The sequence below is a fragment of the Aythya fuligula genome, chromosome 6, assembly GCF_009819795.1.
Source record: "Aythya fuligula isolate bAytFul2 chromosome 6, bAytFul2.pri, whole genome shotgun sequence".
In the NCBI taxonomy this organism is placed as follows: domain Eukaryota; kingdom Metazoa; phylum Chordata; class Aves; order Anseriformes; family Anatidae; genus Aythya; species Aythya fuligula.
This window is the reverse complement of record NC_045564.1, coordinates 3,540,496-3,556,898: the sequence shown is the minus strand read 5'-3', so window position 1 is coordinate 3,556,898 and position 16,403 is coordinate 3,540,496. Positions and strand designations below refer to the sequence as shown.

The 16,403-nt window shown below is 48.3% G+C and overlaps 1 protein-coding gene across 1 annotated transcript; it reads left to right on the top strand.

Moving 5' to 3' along the window:
* The first annotated feature begins 1,985 nt into the window (after positions 1-1,985).
* Positions 1,986-10,711, top strand: NABP1 (nucleic acid binding protein 1). Its single transcript, XM_032190176.1, has 6 exons — positions 1,986-2,095; positions 2,306-2,444; positions 5,331-5,402; positions 6,669-6,741; positions 6,990-7,056; positions 8,448-10,711. Exons 1-6 carry the CDS (start codon positions 2,005-2,007, stop codon positions 8,630-8,632), a joined length of 627 nt encoding a protein of 208 aa, XP_032046067.1. The 5' UTR covers positions 1,986-2,004; the 3' UTR covers positions 8,633-10,711.
* The last annotated feature ends 5,692 nt before the right edge of the window (positions 10,712-16,403 follow it).

Below are 16,403 nucleotides of genomic sequence, written 5' to 3'. Positions count from 1 at the left end.
GAGATGCATGGGATTTTTGCCAGATACATGACTGCTGAGAACTCTTTTAATAACTCAACCCTGATTTTGCTTTGGACTGAAACCTCCCCGTGAATCTTAGCCTACAAACACTCCTATCTTGCACGCAGAAGAATGTTCTGCAGCAAGCAAATGAGCTTGGAAGAGGATTCAGCTTCATCACTGGAACCCTGCTGTAGAATTCATTGCAGGCAAAATTTGACTTGTGCGGGGATGGCACTGGCTGGGCAGCACACACATTCAAGACCCTCCGTGATGGAAAGGCTCCTGCTCTGGCTGCAGTCACATACTTTACCAGATACCCCGTGAAGGGCACAAGCACAGTTTTGGTGCTGCCTCTTTGGCATGACCCACTCGTGCAGTCAGGGCTCGTTAACATTTTTAAGACCAGCTTATTGCAGGAGTCCTAGATACTGACAATACATCTCTCTCTTCTCCCATCCCGTTGTATAGTGCTGTCATGGCTTCTGGGCTTATTTTTTGGCCAACTTGTTGTTCCTGAGTATTTGTGAGTCTTCTGGAGGGTCTTGTGCCTGAAGATACACCTTATCTGTGCCTTCTGTGCTCATGCTGTTTGCAGAAGGCTGACGACATCTCCAATAAGGAGGTCAGAAAGCTGGTGCTTCCACTGCCGGCAGATGCAACTAGGTAGCCTTATCGTCCTAGGGTTAAAAAAGAAGTAGGAAAAGTGACGCTAGGAAAAAATAAATTAAATAAACAAATAAAATATATATATATAATTCTGGTTTCTTTAAACATCATAAAGAAGCAGTGGTTTGCTTTGCGGGTCGCCTTCACGGCAAATGGGAATCATTCAATCACCGCCAGATAATATCAAAGTCATTCTCAGGGGCTGGCAATTGGAATGACAATTGAAAAAAAAATATAAGTTAAGATTTTAAATGTCTCTTTGTGAGACAAACAGAGCAAAATTGTTCATCAGTGCAAGAACAGACACTGTAAATACTGTCTTAAAGTGGATCTGAAAGGAATGTATATCTCCTTGACAGATAAGAGATGGCCAGTTCTGTCTTCCCAGCTTAGCCGCAGCCCCTTACGGATACAGAAAGAGTTTGTGCCCTTGTTTTCCTACTTTATGCACCAAGCTTAGCAGAGCTCTGGGTCTCTTTTGGCACTTGAGAAGCCAGATAGGAAAATTTCCATGGAATCAGAGTTGTTGGAGTTGGCAGGGACCCCTCGCATCGCCCAGGCCAGCCCTCCTTGGGCAGGGCGAGCTGGAGCGGGTTGCCAAGGAGCATCTCCAGCTGAGCTTCAAGTGTCTCTGCAGATGGGCACGCAGCAACCCCTCTGGGCAACCCCACACAGTTTTGGGCAACCCTCAGCGTAAAAATGAATACCAAAACGATGGATTTTGATGTCATGATGTATTTTGTGTTTTGATTTTGTATTTTTGTGTCATGATGTGACTTGTATTTCGATGTCATGACGTGATTTGTATTACTGTGTTACAAGCAGACCTCCAAAGAGCCCGAAGCGTTTTGTTTTTAAGCACCGCGTCCACCACAATTCGCCTCAAGCCCCCCGCCGCCATCATGGCGCCCCCCCCCCCTTCCTCCCCCCTCCCCCCCCCGCGCAGCAGCAAATGGCGGCGGCGCGGCCCAATGGCGCTGCTCCGCGTGCCGCGGACGGTTCCATCGCGCTCCCCCCCCCTTCTCCTGCCCCCCCTCCCGGCGCCTGGCGTGGTAGCGGCCGGGCGCTATAAAAGGGGGCGCGGAGCACATGCTCGCCTCAGTGCCGGCGGCAGCGGGCGGCGGGCGGGTGGCGCTGCCGCGTCTGGGGAGGAGAGGGGGCGGTGGGCGGCGGGGGAGCGCCCCCCGGTCAGCGAGCGGCCCTCGGTGCCCGTGTCCCCGTCCCCGTGTGAGGGCTGCCGGCGCCCCGACCCCTGCCCGGCCCTGCGCTGCCGCTGCCCCGCGGGATGCGGGCTCGGCCCGCCCCGCCGGCCCCGTCCCCCCCGCCGGCCGCAGCATGAGCGCGGCGAGCGACGCGTACCTCTTCATAAAAGACATAAAACCCGGACTGAAAAACCTAAATGTCGTCTTTATTGTGCTGGAGATCGGTAAGTGGCGCCCGGCGCGCCGCCCCGCACACGCCCCGGGCTGCCCACGCGTGTCCCGGGGGGGCTGGGGGGGGCCCGGGGCCGTGTGTGGGAGCCGGGCCCCCGCCTCCTCCCCCCCCCAGGGCCGTGCCCGAGGCCCAGCCGTGGTGCCGGGGGGGCTGTGCAGCCTCCCAGCCCTGCTCCCAGCCCGGCTGTGCTTCCCCCCCGCAGGGCGAGTCACCAAGACGAAGGACGGGCACGAGGTGAGGTCGTGCAAGGTGGCCGACAAGACGGGCAGCATCACCATCTCCGTCTGGGACGAGATCGGCGGCCTCATCCAGCCCGGGGACATCATCCGCCTGACCAAAGGGTGCGTAGGGGGCCTGGGGGGCCGCCGCCCGGCAGCACGGACCCCCCCCCACGGGCCGTCACCCCCCGTCCTGGGGAGCTCTGTGGCACGCAAGCCGAGGTTTTGGGGTGGAAAGACACAGATGACACAGCTTGCCCTGTTTGGACCGGCTCCTTGCTCTGGAGGCAGCTCCCTGAGGTCACTTGCCAAATTCAAGCAGGCTCCTCTGCCCCAGAGCATGCCTCGTGCGAACGTGTGCTCTGGTGGGTGTGTAGGAAGGGCTCGTGCTTGTAATGAGGAGCTGGTGTTTCAGAGGCTTAGTTTGGCTTTAAAAAAGCTCCTTAGGAGACGGCTCCTCTGTAGGAGGGGGGAATGTGCAACAGTCACTCCTCATCTGTAAATCAAGCAGGGCAGTGAAAAGCATGTTCTTTTTTTAATAGCTAGTCCTTTACTCTAGCAGTCAGCTCCTTAATGAAAGGAGGGAATAATTAATGTCCCTGCAACACAGGAAAGTTGCTTTTGATTGCAGTGGATTTAACTGAAATGACAGGCAGAGGGGAGCCTTCTCAAATTCACTGTAGAAATTCATACTAGGGCTACGCTGTAGAGTTTCATTAAGTGCAGTTGGGTTTATCAGAGAGAGCCAGTTTAACTTAAAAAAACAACCACATCATGTTTCTTAGCTGAGAGAAAATACACTAGCTTAACACAGAGTTTAAAAATACTTTTCCATGGTACTTTGTCAGTGATAGTTGATTTCATGTGAGTTCATGTCAGTTTACACTTAAAGGTGTATTGCTCTGGCCTACAGCCCTGCAGGAGATGGTGCTACAACAAGCACAAGTCCTTTTAATTTGTGTCTATGAAGAACTAGGTAAAAGGTGACTCAGTGGAGCTGCTAACTGAGCTCTTGTAGTGGTTCATTCGAGTGTAATTCCTGCTTTTGGAGTGAAATCGGATGACCCTTGCTACCAAGACTACAGCTGCTTCCTCCTATGCAAATATCTTTCGCTGTGAAGCAGGCTGACTCCTCCGAGGGAGGAGGTTTTGGGGAAGCCTGCTTGCGTGGAGAACACGTGGAGCGCTGAAACATGCAGAACGAAAGCAGGGCTTTGGGCCAGCACAAGGCCTTGTGTGGAGCTGGCGTTGAAACAAACTGTGATACTCCTCAGCAGCCGTGCTGCGCTCTGCTCTGCGGCTGCCTGACTGTGGCTGCTTTGTTAGTTTGGTGCTACCAAAGGGAGGGTTGTGCCATCGCCGTGTCAGAAGCAGAGCTTGGCTTGTATGAATTAAATGGAGGAGCAGACACCAGGATTTGAGGGTGGCCAAGTCATGCCTTCGTTTCTGTGAATTACAGACTTGCTTAGGACTGTGTAATGGCAAAAGCTAAGTCTGTTCTGCTTGGGCTCTTCTATTAAGAAAATGCCCTCACACAGGGTTCTCTGAGCACAAATCTAAATTTTAACTCAGGATTGAAGGTGGGATGTTGCCTTGGAAAGGCAGGTAGATCTTGACGTTTTCTGGTAGGTTATTCTGACTTTCCAGTGCCTACTCTTGCAAGCAGTAAAGCGTAGTTAGGTCCTTTGTGTAATTACCCCGTTCTGTTAAATTTCAAGCCATTAGATGCATTCCTCCTCAAAAGCAGATGCTTGCTGACTTTTGTCATGGGCTGACTAACTCATTTACAGGAAGCTGCTGCAGTTACGAGCTTGGAATTTAGAAATACTGAGTTCAGTGTGTTACAACCAGCTCCTTCTGAAGCAAAAACAAATGCCCACATACCTGGAATAACTTTGTGCTGGAGATTATCATGATTTGCTGGGTCTCGTCTCAGTAAACAAATGCTCTGCATCTCTCACTCGTTCCTGCTTTCCTCGGTGCTCTGCCACGAGACTGTCCAGCTAGCTCGTTACCAAGGGCTAAGCATAGAGGGGATCATCTTTAGAGTGGGAGGTGGCATTGAGGTGAAGAGCATTAATCTTGCTTCGGGATGGAAAACTGAGATGTGCTCAGTGATAAGGCAAAGGGCAAGAGAAGGGCTTGTTATCTGCATTTCATAGAGACCTGGAGCACGAGGAAGTGGTGACTCGTCGAGGTTATCGGTGACTCCTGACAGTGGAATGTCTGGGCTCCTGCTTCCTTTGCAGGATCAACACGCCCATGTTCCTGTTAGCTCCCTCTCACTGCATCTGCACTCCCAGTGTGCGTTTTGCAACACTTCTCTTACGTGATGCCCTTCCATGGAGGGAAAACTCCGTGGAAGGCTTCATATAACTCAAATTCCAGTGCCTGGAGAAAAAGAACCACCGTAAAGAGTGAGAGTGCCCTCGTGCTCTGCCTTGTGAGTGTTTCTGCAATCCAGAAATGATATTTCTGATGTCGCTTGGGACGCAGTGGTCAAACTTGTACCTTGAAAAAAACAAAACCAAAAAGCAAACGTGGTAAGGACCTGTTCTAAAAAAGCCAGCACTTCCTATTACACACACTCTGTAGCAGTATCCTTCAGTGAACAAAGAGAACTCCTCCTGGCTGCTGCTGGGAGCGTGGTAAGCCCCAGACCTGAGAGGTGTAGCTGTGGTACCGTGGGTACTGCTGTTGGCAAAGTGCCTTTCTTCCGCAGGAGGAGTCGCAAGGTTTGCTCCAGCCAGGGAAGGAGCATCAGATCTCAGAACACTTGGCTGGTTTCCTGGAATTCCCAAAGGGTTCAGCCAAGCTTCCAATACCTTTTGCTGGAAGTAAAACATGGGAATCTGTAATCTAATGCACTAAAGCTGCACTTGAGATCCCTGGGAGTTGTTTTTAGCCTATTAATTCTGATAGGGAGTATTCTTCAACCTTTAAAGATGGCATGTTTCTGCTTGCTTTTTATTCTCTAAGACTGATTTTTCTTCTCCTTGCTTTGGCCAGGTATGCCTCTCTGTGGAAAGGATGCCTGACGCTTTACACAGGGCGAGGAGGCGAGCTGCATAAAATTGGGGAGTAAGTATCGCCTGCGTATGCTTGTGGTGTTCTGTCCTGCTCTCAGCAGAGCATCGCGGTAAGTACAGGCCGGGGTGGCTCCCATTAGACAGCAGCTGGGTCAGCAAAAAGGTGCTGATGGGCTGTGGATAGGCACTGTGCAGACACCTGTGACGTGAGTTCCCACACGGTGTGGCAATGAGCTCCAGTCCCCCCAGGATTTTAGTCATATGGAGGTAAATCAGCCTCTGTCACGGCACAGGCCTGGATTAGCTGGAGGTGCTGGTGGGGAAGTGGGTAAATGACGAGGGACTCAGTCTGCGCTGCTTGCTTAGACCTCAGGTTGAATAACCACTTCGGTGGAAACCCGGTGTCTGTCTCATGCTTGAGAGACAACCAGTGTAAAGAAGACAAAGGCAGCTTCAGTGAATCATATCTAAACAGAAGCAAGCCTCATTAAACCTCCTTTAAACTGCCCACAGAGCAAGGCGGTGACTTTTCTCGACTAAGAACAAGCATGAGTAACATACTTGACAGGCAACAGGGGAAGCAGCAACCTTTTTCTAACCAGAAGAGAATTTCCACTTCCCACAGTGCTGTAAGAGGCCTCGTAGTCATGAGGGAAGCAGTGCTGTGGGGTGGCCCCTTCTTAACATGGTTCAAAGACGCCCTGTGCTCGCTGGATTTTAAGGGATGACCACATTTTCTTTGGTGTTAAGTCGTTGCTACTTCCATGTGGTTGGTCGGTGGGCCTGTTCCCCAGGACTCCCTGGAAGCACAACAGGATGCTTTGAATTTCATCCCTCGTTTCATGCTCCTCTGTGCTATGGTAATGGAGCTGGCTGTAGCACGGGAGTGTGTGGGAGTATTTGTTTTCCCTCGAGATCTAACGCAGCTGTAACTGGGAGCAGGCTGGGCGACTCTGCCTCACCCGACCTTGTGAGTGGGTGCTGGATGAGATTGTGTAGATGGGAGAGGCCGAGGGAGCTCTTTTATTACTTCTTGTTTTCTTTAGACCATTTTACCTGCTAGAGTAGACGTGTACTTGCCTCTGCTTGGCTGAAATACCCTCACCTGGATGAAGTGACAGCTTTACCACAAGCCTATACAGGGATTAAAAAGCTAGCAAGGCCTTTTAGTACCTACAGATACTTTCCGAAGGTGTGGGCTCTGGGTTAGTGACTCCTTGGTGGTGGGATACGTGCAGAATGTACATTCCTGGAGTTGCAGAGCTGAGATCTTCATGCACGGCTCTAGAACTTCATCATCATACTGATTTCTTCTCAGGTTCTGCATGGTGTACTCCGAAGTGCCAAACTTCAGTGAGCCCAACTCAGAACACATTGGACAGAACAAACTGGTATGTTAAACTTGTCTGAGACTTCAGCTATAAAGTGCTCTTTGTTCTGAATACTTCACGCTAGGCCGTGATAAGATAAGGCCCGTCTGGAAAAAGGGATTTGAAATGATACAGAAATAAAAGCAAATAATTAGCGTAGCAAATAAATTCTATGTAGAGCTGCAATAAGAACACAGGAGAAAAATCCCTTTCTGTGGATATTTGCAACTTCTTTCTGACCCATGTCTCTTTTTCACATTTCTCTGAAGGCACAAGGTGAACAGAATAATAGTTCTGCATCAAGTAATATGGGTTCTTGTACATTCGGGCCACTGGGTAAGTCTCTTTCATTTTGTGGAGGTGAAAGTGTAAGAAACAGTTAATGGGAATGAAAAGAAATTTGTCTTAAATAAGATAAATTTTGACACTGTGGGGTACAAGCCTACTCTGAAAAGGGTTTTCACTTGGGGGCATGAATCTGCAAGCAGAAACACGAACGTTTCCTGGATAATGGTTTCAGGTTTTGTCCCCAAGAAGAGGAAGAAAAATATTCATAGTGTCTGTGTCATGTAAAAAGACTTGAGTAATCCTAGGTTGCTCTGATGCTTTCAAAGAGTTCTTGCAACACTTGAAATTCTGTTTATAAAGTGGTGTTGCAGGAGCCATTTATTTTTTAAACCACCTGAGACCTTGGTCTTAAAAATGCCTTCTTTAATCTCGCCTGTTACCATGGCTTTTCTGCCGGGTTAGCTCCTCAAAATAGATAGAAGTGGAGGTAATCTGAATTCTAATATCTGACCTGACTGCATGGCTCTGTGATATCCTATTTAAGCTTTAATGTTTAATAAGAAGTTGCTTCAAAGGCTTGAGTGGGTGTAAGCTCAGAGGGAGCCTTAGTTGTGGCCTGCCTACACAATGCCCAGCCTCAGTGCCTGGTGTTTTGCAGCTGAGTTTTGCTGGTGGATGGCAGTGAACTGATAAACTGATACGTGACGTGCTGCTGGAAAGCTCCATGTCACTTCAGTTCAGTGATGGTTCCTCTTCAGCAACACGATGATCGCTTCTCATTTTAATAAGGAGCCCTCTGTGTTCCTTTGAGAATAGAGCAAAGGAATTTTGAGCAAAAACTTGCTCAAAGAGTTCTGCCTTTCCTTTTCCAGGGTGAGGCGAGTGGGCTTTTAGCCCAGCGGGTGTGCAGGCACCTCCTCAGTGTCCCGGTGGTGGGTTTTGGGCAGCTTTGTTTCTGCTGACCTCACGTTCATGAGGGCTTAGCACTAGCTGACTTGCCTCACAAGTGACTGGGCCTCACAAGACAGCTTTCCATTTCTGCCTGCTCGCAGGGAAAGATGCAATAAGCCACGTGCAGCTTGATTGTCTTTTGCTCGTTTCTACTTGACTTCTGCCCTGCATATTTCTGGAACGTCCTGGTGGTGTGACCTACGAGCTAGAGCATGTTTCTGAAAGCATCAGTCTGTTTTTATGAGACTCCTGTCTCTCCTGTGCAGGGAATTAGCGCGCAACTCCCTGTGGCCCTTCTTGTTTTTGTTGGAGGTGGGGGGAAGGGATTGGGGGAGCAGCAGGTAAGCTGCAGCTGGGGTCTTGGGAATGCCAGAGGGACTTTTTCTAGTGCTCAGGGTTTGCTGATGGCTCCATGTTGTTAAACGTGGGTAGGGAAGCGGCGATCTCATTCAATGGAACTTGTGATGACCTCTTTTCTGTCTTTTTAGGAAACGGTTTACAAACTGGACCTGAATCAAGTGGATTCCCATTTACGTATAATCATGGCCACTCTTATGCAGGTAGTGGGAGAGGCAATGGACGAGGACCTGTAAATCCAGCAGCAAACAGTGTTCAGCCTCTTCCCCCTGCTGTCAGTAACGGGAGGGACCCACGCAGAGCCTATAAAAGATGACTATGCCAAATGTGGTTGTACAGCTTGCTTAAACTCTACACTCTACTTGAACACTTATTGCACTTTTATTTATGGTTAACTGTGAACCAGTTTGTCCTTTGTTTTTTTTACCTTTTGGTCTATGGAGCAAACGATGTGATCTTTTGTTTTGCTTAGGGAAGCACAGTGAGTCTTCCCCGTAAATTAAAGGGGTAGAGGGAGAAGGCGGATATAAGGACATAAGGGTAATGGTTTGAAGAGCCTCAGTTAAAACTCAGTGCTATTTGCTAAATGGAAGAGAATTTCAGTTACATGTGTGTATTTTTCTGTTTCTGTTGGTCAGCCGTATAGCCTTAAAAGGTCCGTGATGTCCTGTGTGCACATAACGGTGACTCCCCATTAGTGTTAATGGGAGCTCCTCGTACTGGAAGAGAAATGAGGGAGAAGGGCAAAGCAGCCTTAGTGAGCTAGGTGTGCTTGGAATGAATAGAGCTTGTGAAAGCAATAAGTGCAAGGAAACGGTGGTGCCAGCACTTTGTGGTGTCTCCTAAATCAGAGAATGAATAACCCAGAGAAAAGTCAAAGACCTGGTGAGCACGTTGAAGCTTGACTTCTGATTCCACAAATCTGTATGCTATTTTAAAGACTCATTCTTCATCATGCCACTTCCAGAGAAGGCATATGCTATTTAAAGAAAAATTCTCCATAATCCACCATTATCAGTGTCAAGGAAAGCAACATTTTTTTTTTTTTGCCTTGGGTAAGAGCCTGGATGGCCATTCTTGCTTTGCATAGAATGTGGAAGGAAGATCTAAATTCAGAGAGCATTGGAGAATACGGTTAGTAGCAGTAAAAGCTCACAGTTACTTTACAGGACTCTGAATCTCCAGGAAAGAATGAGTTCCACAAACTGTTCTCAAATGCTGCATTACATCTCTCTTTAATGAGGCTGAGTACTTTTCCTTCCTTCATTCACTTTTCCAAACGAATTTTGTATTAGATCAAGTTGTATGTTGGGATTGCAGAGGTACTGGCCAAGAACACAGCTGCAGTTTTGGTGCTGCTAAGCTTTCCTTCCTCTGTTTTATATGGAGTACAAATTATCCCTTACAGAACTTAACCCTCACCCCACTCTCCCTTGGGGGAAGCTGTTTTTTTTTTTTTTTTTTTTTTTTTTTTCTCCTGAGATTACAAATGCCTTGACCCTAGGAAGCTGCCCAGTGCCATATTTCAGATCAGGTTTAAGAAACAACTTTGAAGCTGAGGTGTCATACTGGATTCATCTGTTTAACTCTTCTTTATAGCTGACCTCTCAAATAAAAATTGCACTAACTATTTCAAAAACAAATCTAACTTTCTTTCTGTCAAGCCATAAAGACTTCATGACAAAAGGCTGTCTCTGAATTGGAAGTTGTCTCTGTTATTCATGTTGTTTGAAGCTACCCCCAAGTTACTGATGTTTACAAGTTACATTTGATATTTGTTTGGTGCTCTTATCACCATTTGTTGACAGCTGCCTCTAAGGGGCAAGTTCCGTGCTTAATCTGAAATACCAGAATGTCTTTAAAAGTGGGCAGCAGCAGTGACAAATACCTGAAGGAAGCTTTAGGGAGACCTGTGTGCTGTTTGCCTCCGATTTGGTGAAGTGCTACCCTGATGCCTGTTGCCAAAATCTGTCCTGCACACAAAAGAGTGGCGTGCCTCCTGAGGTCACTCGCTGGTGCTGCTAGGGAGAGCAGTGCGAACTTGCAAAGCACGCAGTGAGATCTGGGGAAGTGCTGTAAGGTGATGTGTAACTCAGGGACTTTACATTGCTCACGTATTTAGAAGTCATCTGTAGAGTCTAGATGTATAGGCCTTTCATGTGGTGTTGCATTGCGATGTTGGACGTGCTTGTGAGAAGGGATCCAAGAGGACTTCCAACCCTGTGATGTACAGGTGACATGATCCGGAGGTAACTGAGCTGTAAGTATGGTGTGGGAGCCATAAAGGTAGCGAGTGAAGAGGAAGTGGTGGCATGGTGGTGACTTTGTACTCGTTGGGGTGTCTCAGAAGTGCTGGTGGTCTAGGTTTCTACCATAATAAAGAAGGTTGAAATAATGGGGAACCTGGTTTCAGTGTATGCAGAGTTACCTGGTGTTTGCAGCTCTATGCATCTGGGCTTTTATTAAGCTAATAAATTAAGTTGTTCACGTTCAAAATCGAGGATTGCTGCTGATAAATGTCAAAATCGAACTGTTTGCTGTCAAGTGGATGACTGACTTTCAGTTGGGAGGAAAAAAAGCGCAAGAGGCTGCTGGTCTCCGTGTTCTCAAGGTTAGTAGCATTCCTGCCTTCATCTTTCTGATGTGAAACTATTCCAGTTTATTAATAAATTTTTACTTCTTTGCAGGGGAAATCTGTGCCCTGAAAAGTCACATGGACTTAAAGTCAATGTAATAGCAACTTTCCAAGGTTCCTCTGAGCTTCCCACGAACCTAAGACAAGGAAGTTATTTCCCTCAGAGGTGTCAGTGTCAAGATAGTGAGCTCTCAACTTGGCAGAGGAGTCTGGGAGCCTGCCTTCCATCTGGATCCTATCACCTCAGTGTATGGAGGCTTTGCACAGGAACGTTTCCCCATGTAAACAAGCAGTGGTCATGAGTTCCTCACACTACAAGCGGCTTCACAGGGCCCAGGGGCTAGGTCATCACGCAGTCTTTTTACACCTATCTGTGGAGGACACCAGAGGTGGGATTTTTGTGAGGGTAGTTTCAGCCCTCACACAGACCACTGAAGGAGGAAGCTGGAAGCTGCCCACTTCCCCAAACAGCCTTCTGCTTTGCGGCTGAGCAGTCCTGATGCACTTGGGGCCACCACACACCCAGCCCGTGTCCCATTATGGTGCCATTCTCCTCTTAAGTCCCCATAAGGGACTTCAGCAGTGTAGCAGTGGGGAGTTCTGTTGCTTATCTGCTGAAGTCCCCCTTGTGCTGCTTTAGTCCTTCCTCGGCCCCAATCCCCTTCATGCTCAAAGTGGAAAAGCAGTCCTATTGCCAAGCAGTGCCCGACCCTGCATGGGCAACCTACAGCCCCAGTGAGAGGGGGAAGGTGATGTGAGGAACACGGGGGTGCTGGAGCAGGGCACGTGGTGGCATAATCACAGCTCTCATGAGACACCTGAATAGCTTTGGCCTTACAGGCCTCAGTGTGTAGGCCTGTTTTGCTAATGGCCTGACTGCACCCTTCCTGTAGGGATCTTTAACGTCCCTGCCCCCCAGACAAGGGGTTATTATCTGTTTCATAAATACACTTTGTACTGGCAGCTCCCAAAGTGCTTGCTGGAACTGGGAACTGGTCAAAGCAAGGGGTTTCCAGGCGTTTCTGGGGCAGCTTTGCTGGGCCGCTGCGTGGCCTGTGTGTTCTCAGCGGCCTGGGGATTTCCTTGCTCCTCTTTCACATAGGTAGCTTTGCCCTTCTTCTTTTTCCCTAAACTTTGAACCAAGCAAGTCTTGGTGCAGCCTGGCGGTGTTTTCCAGGGGGACCCGTGGAGGTGTGTGGCTCTGCCCGTGCAGGTCTGGCCAGTGGCTGGCTCTTGGCTGGTTTCGGGAGTTTCTGCCCTTAGCCCAGCACCAGCGTGCTACCGAGGAGACTGCGGGGCTGGGACTCCTCGTGGTGAGGCTCTGTTAACGAGCACAGGAGCAGCAATGGTTTCAGTTTAACCCAGATGCTCCCCCTGCTGTGCTCTTCTGCTGGGTGAGCCCTGCCCTTGCTACCAGGGGCACAGGGTGCCAGCAGACCCCTGGCCAGCACCCTGCGTGCCCGCCTTGGTGGTTGTGCTCAGAAGGAAGCATGGGAGCCCTCACGGTGCTGGTTCCACCCCCGTTTCTTTTTTTCTGGTTACTTTTGCAGTGGAGGATGTGATAAGCCTAGTAAGGGGCAACTGCCTGACAATCTCTTCAAGAATTCAACCAGAGATGCACTTTCTGGCTTGAGCCTTAATCACCTTACTGACCCCCTTGCTCTCATCCAGGGAATCTGAAGTTGTTGCGGCCCTTTGTAGGGATTATGCTTTTTGATCTGAGATGGGTGTTTGTATATGAATATTTTTATATGTATATACACAGCATCTTGCAATTGGGATGGAGAAAATAATCCTAAAAAACCCTGTTTACTAAACTACAGAGGATGGACTTCAGAGGGATTCGAAACTAAATGTGGAAGTTACTACGGGGAAGAGTTAAGGACTTCATTTAGCTTTTTCATTTCTCTAAATAACTTTTTTTTTTTATTTCCTCAGGAAGAAAGTAATGTAGATATAGGAGCTTCATCTAAAGCCACCTCCCAGCTGATGAACAGGCTCTGGGTTGCACGTTTCCTAGGGAGCAAGATTAGGGACGGAGTAAAACATCAGGATTTATCAGAGAAAGAAAATTCTTGTGTGCTGTAAACGCACGTTCAGAGCTAGCTGCTTCCCATGAGAGCTGAAATGGGATGAGATCTGCTCTGCAGAGGGAGAACCCAAGGCAGTGCAGTCCCTCCACTGCTGACTAGCTACCACATATTAGGTAACTAGCACATAAAAGACAAAATCAGCTTAGTAAATCATTAACCAGGACCCTCTAGGAGTGCAGCTGCATGTTGCGTGACCCCATGGGGGTGGCTGGGAGTTCCCTCTGAATTTAAGCATGGTTTGCAGTAGGTCCTGTGCAGGCAGCGGGTTCCCATCTGTGAAACCGGGGGTGGTTGGGCTGACCTGCTGGAAGCTGAACTCACTGGTGCAGAGGCTGAACACTAGAAAAGCTGAAAGCCACAACCAGCGTGTAGGGTTTTATTTCTAAATCAAGACAAGTTTAGAAACACAGGTGAAGCTTGCATTTTCCATACCCCCCTCCCCCCCAGCCCTGCCAGGTGGGAAGTGCAGCTCTTAGCATCTGATCTGCTGCACCTGGTGCTTCTGCTCCACTCGGCTCCTCTGTGCCAGGGCAGGCGTGGGCTGATGCTCTCAGGCACATTCATGCCTGCTTGGAAAACCAGGATAGCCTGGAGATGCTGGGAGAAGCTCTGTGGCAGGAGGGCTGGTGGCTTCTCCAGCCTGTACTGCAGGTAAATGTTTAAAACATCGAGCAAATGCTGCCAGGGGTGGCTTGGGGGTGGGGGAGTTGATTTTGGCACAGGGCAAGCGGGAGGATGTATTAAATGGTCTACTGTAGCCCTCTCCGCCGTTATGTTCTATGATTTATGCATTAGTTTCATTTTTGTAATTTCCTCCTTCACAGGTTGATTAATACTAAATTTAATTTTCTGTAATCAACTTGAGCATGTAACTTGGAGAGATGAGGTTTAGGCTGATTGCAGTAAAAATCTACCTAGCTCAAATAAAGCAAAACTATTTTTATCTGTAAATTATGCAATGTTTTCAGGGAGCTCTGCAGCCTACTTATATTTAACCTTTGAATGGAGTACTCTATTATTTCAGATCAACTACTGCAAACTTTGTAAATAGTTTTTTGTTTTTTTTTTTAAATTATGAGAGAGCCACCTGCATGCCATCCACCAAATTATTAGCAAGGCAGAGAAGGATAACCAAGACTGCTGTCAGACTTCAGCTGAATGTGAAAAACATTTAAATGCCAAGAACAGTGGTTGCCAAGAAATAACTTTAAACACCAGGTGCTGGAGGAACAAATTAATATGACTTATTTTTAGAAATAGCAGGTCGAGGCCTGATGCAGGCATTTCCATGTACAGCAGCAGCGCTTGGCCATGCAGTAGGACTAGCAAAATCAACGCAACCTTCTCTTAAAAATAAAAAAGAAATAGATGCAATTTAATTAAAAGCTTTAATTAGGGAGGGAAAGAGAAGCTGATGCCCTCTCTGTTATTTGCAAGACTCCACTGAGCTGCTCCTGTGCTGTTGCTTATTGGAATTGCCTGTGATGTGGCTTAGGATGACCTTGAAGTAAGGAAGCCCTGTGCAAAAGCCATTTTTGAAATCTTTGCCTCAGCACTTGCAATCGAGTTTCATTTTGGCTGTGTTTTACTGCTGGCAGGGCCCATTGCTAGGGACAGTGAGCCTAAATGTTCTTGCTGAGCTTATTTCCTGCAGTAGTGTAGGGCATCTGAGGTAATTTCTAGAGGAAGCAGGACCCAAAATGTATGTAAGTATCACAAAGCCGCTAAGAAGGCTGTGTCAACTTTGGCAAATTGCTGCAATTAGCTTCCCATAGCTTTTTTTAGCAAAGTGGATTTGCAGAAGCCTTCTGGGGCACTTCATCAGTGTTTCAGCTGAAGACACAAGTTACAAAAACCTGTGTCTTTCTAGTGGATGCGTATGGCTGGAAGGGGTGTTGGGAAAAAGAGACGCGTTGTTAAGCTACTCTGTCGCATGTCTGGTGACAATTTAATGACCGGTAGTATCTGTAATGACTGTGGGTTGTTGTGGATGTGCTTCAGCAGTCTGTTTTCACTGGGCAGAGTTTTCATTTTGTGTGTGTGTGTGACAGGGGAAGACATTTTTCTACGGCTTTGGAAGTTTGATGATCGAAGCTGACAAATTGCAGTTGTTACCGCAGGCTGCAGCTTCGGCCCAGGTGTTGCTGTGCCCCCCAAGGAACTGACTTAAGGGATCGGGATGATGTGTACAGGGATTGGGATCATGTATTTAGCCTGGGATCAGAAGTACCAGCCTCCCAGAGGATGCTGCCTGTCGTTAGGGTGCTCTGTAAGTGGTGCATGGGAGGAGGTGTCCCTGTGACTGTATTTTTAGAGACTGCAGGTGTTTCCTGTTCCTCCAAAGACGCTTGGTTCACCCCATCCCAGGGCGTGAGGACATTGTGATTTTGTTTTCTTCTTGTGCTTCTGTTGGTGTTTCAAGGGAACTTGCAAGAACCCCACTGTGCAGCTGTTTCTTCTCTGCCTGCCCCCTCTTTCATCTGTCCTGAGAAGGTCTGTGCTAGCAGCAGTGACGGGTGCTCACCTGCGGTCCTGCAGGATCTTCGTCTGTTTCTTGCTTATCTTCTGCCTCGTGGCCTTGCCCTGCCACCAACACCCAATTTCTTTCGTATAATTCACATCTGTCTTGTATGCATTTAGTTATTTGGTGTTTGACAGGTCTGTCTCTTAGTATTTCTGCTGGTTCTGGCTCCCTTCTCTCTTACAAAACAAAATGGCGGCGATGCTGGCTCCGCCTCTTCAGCCTCCATCATGAGGGCTGCCCGGGCATGGCGGCTCCCTCAGCAGCCTCGATGCTGGCCAAAAATCCCTGCCCGCCTCCATCCCCTGCTCTGCTGCGGGTTGTGTCTGCCCTGGAGCCGATCTCCTTGGCAAGTGGAGCCCCCCGTTTTTTTCCTGAGGTACGTGTGACGTTGTGTGCCGTCCAGCAGCGCTGCCCAGCCGCCGAGCCCTCTGGGGCTCGTGGATGCATCTCATGCATCCTCATAACAAGTCGTTCACGACTCCCCGGGCACCGGGCTTCAAGCTCAGCCTTCGAGAAGACTTTGGTAAAGAAGAAAGGATTGTTTTTTTCCTGACAGCTGCAAATGAAGAATCTTTTCACTTGGGAGTTGCGGGTCATATTTATGGAAATGTGGAGAGCACTTGCAATATTTATAGTGGTTACAGAAGCGATTGAATCTATCTTTTATTGATACGTATTTACATGCCCACAAAAATCCTATTGCGCAGTATTTGAGAGAATTTTATTTAGATTTAGTATTTTGAAGTAATTTTTTAGTGCTTCTTTATTATCCGCGGAGTGCAAGATTCAATATTTCAAGTCCAACTGTCACCAAACAGCCAGAGGTTTTTAAAAG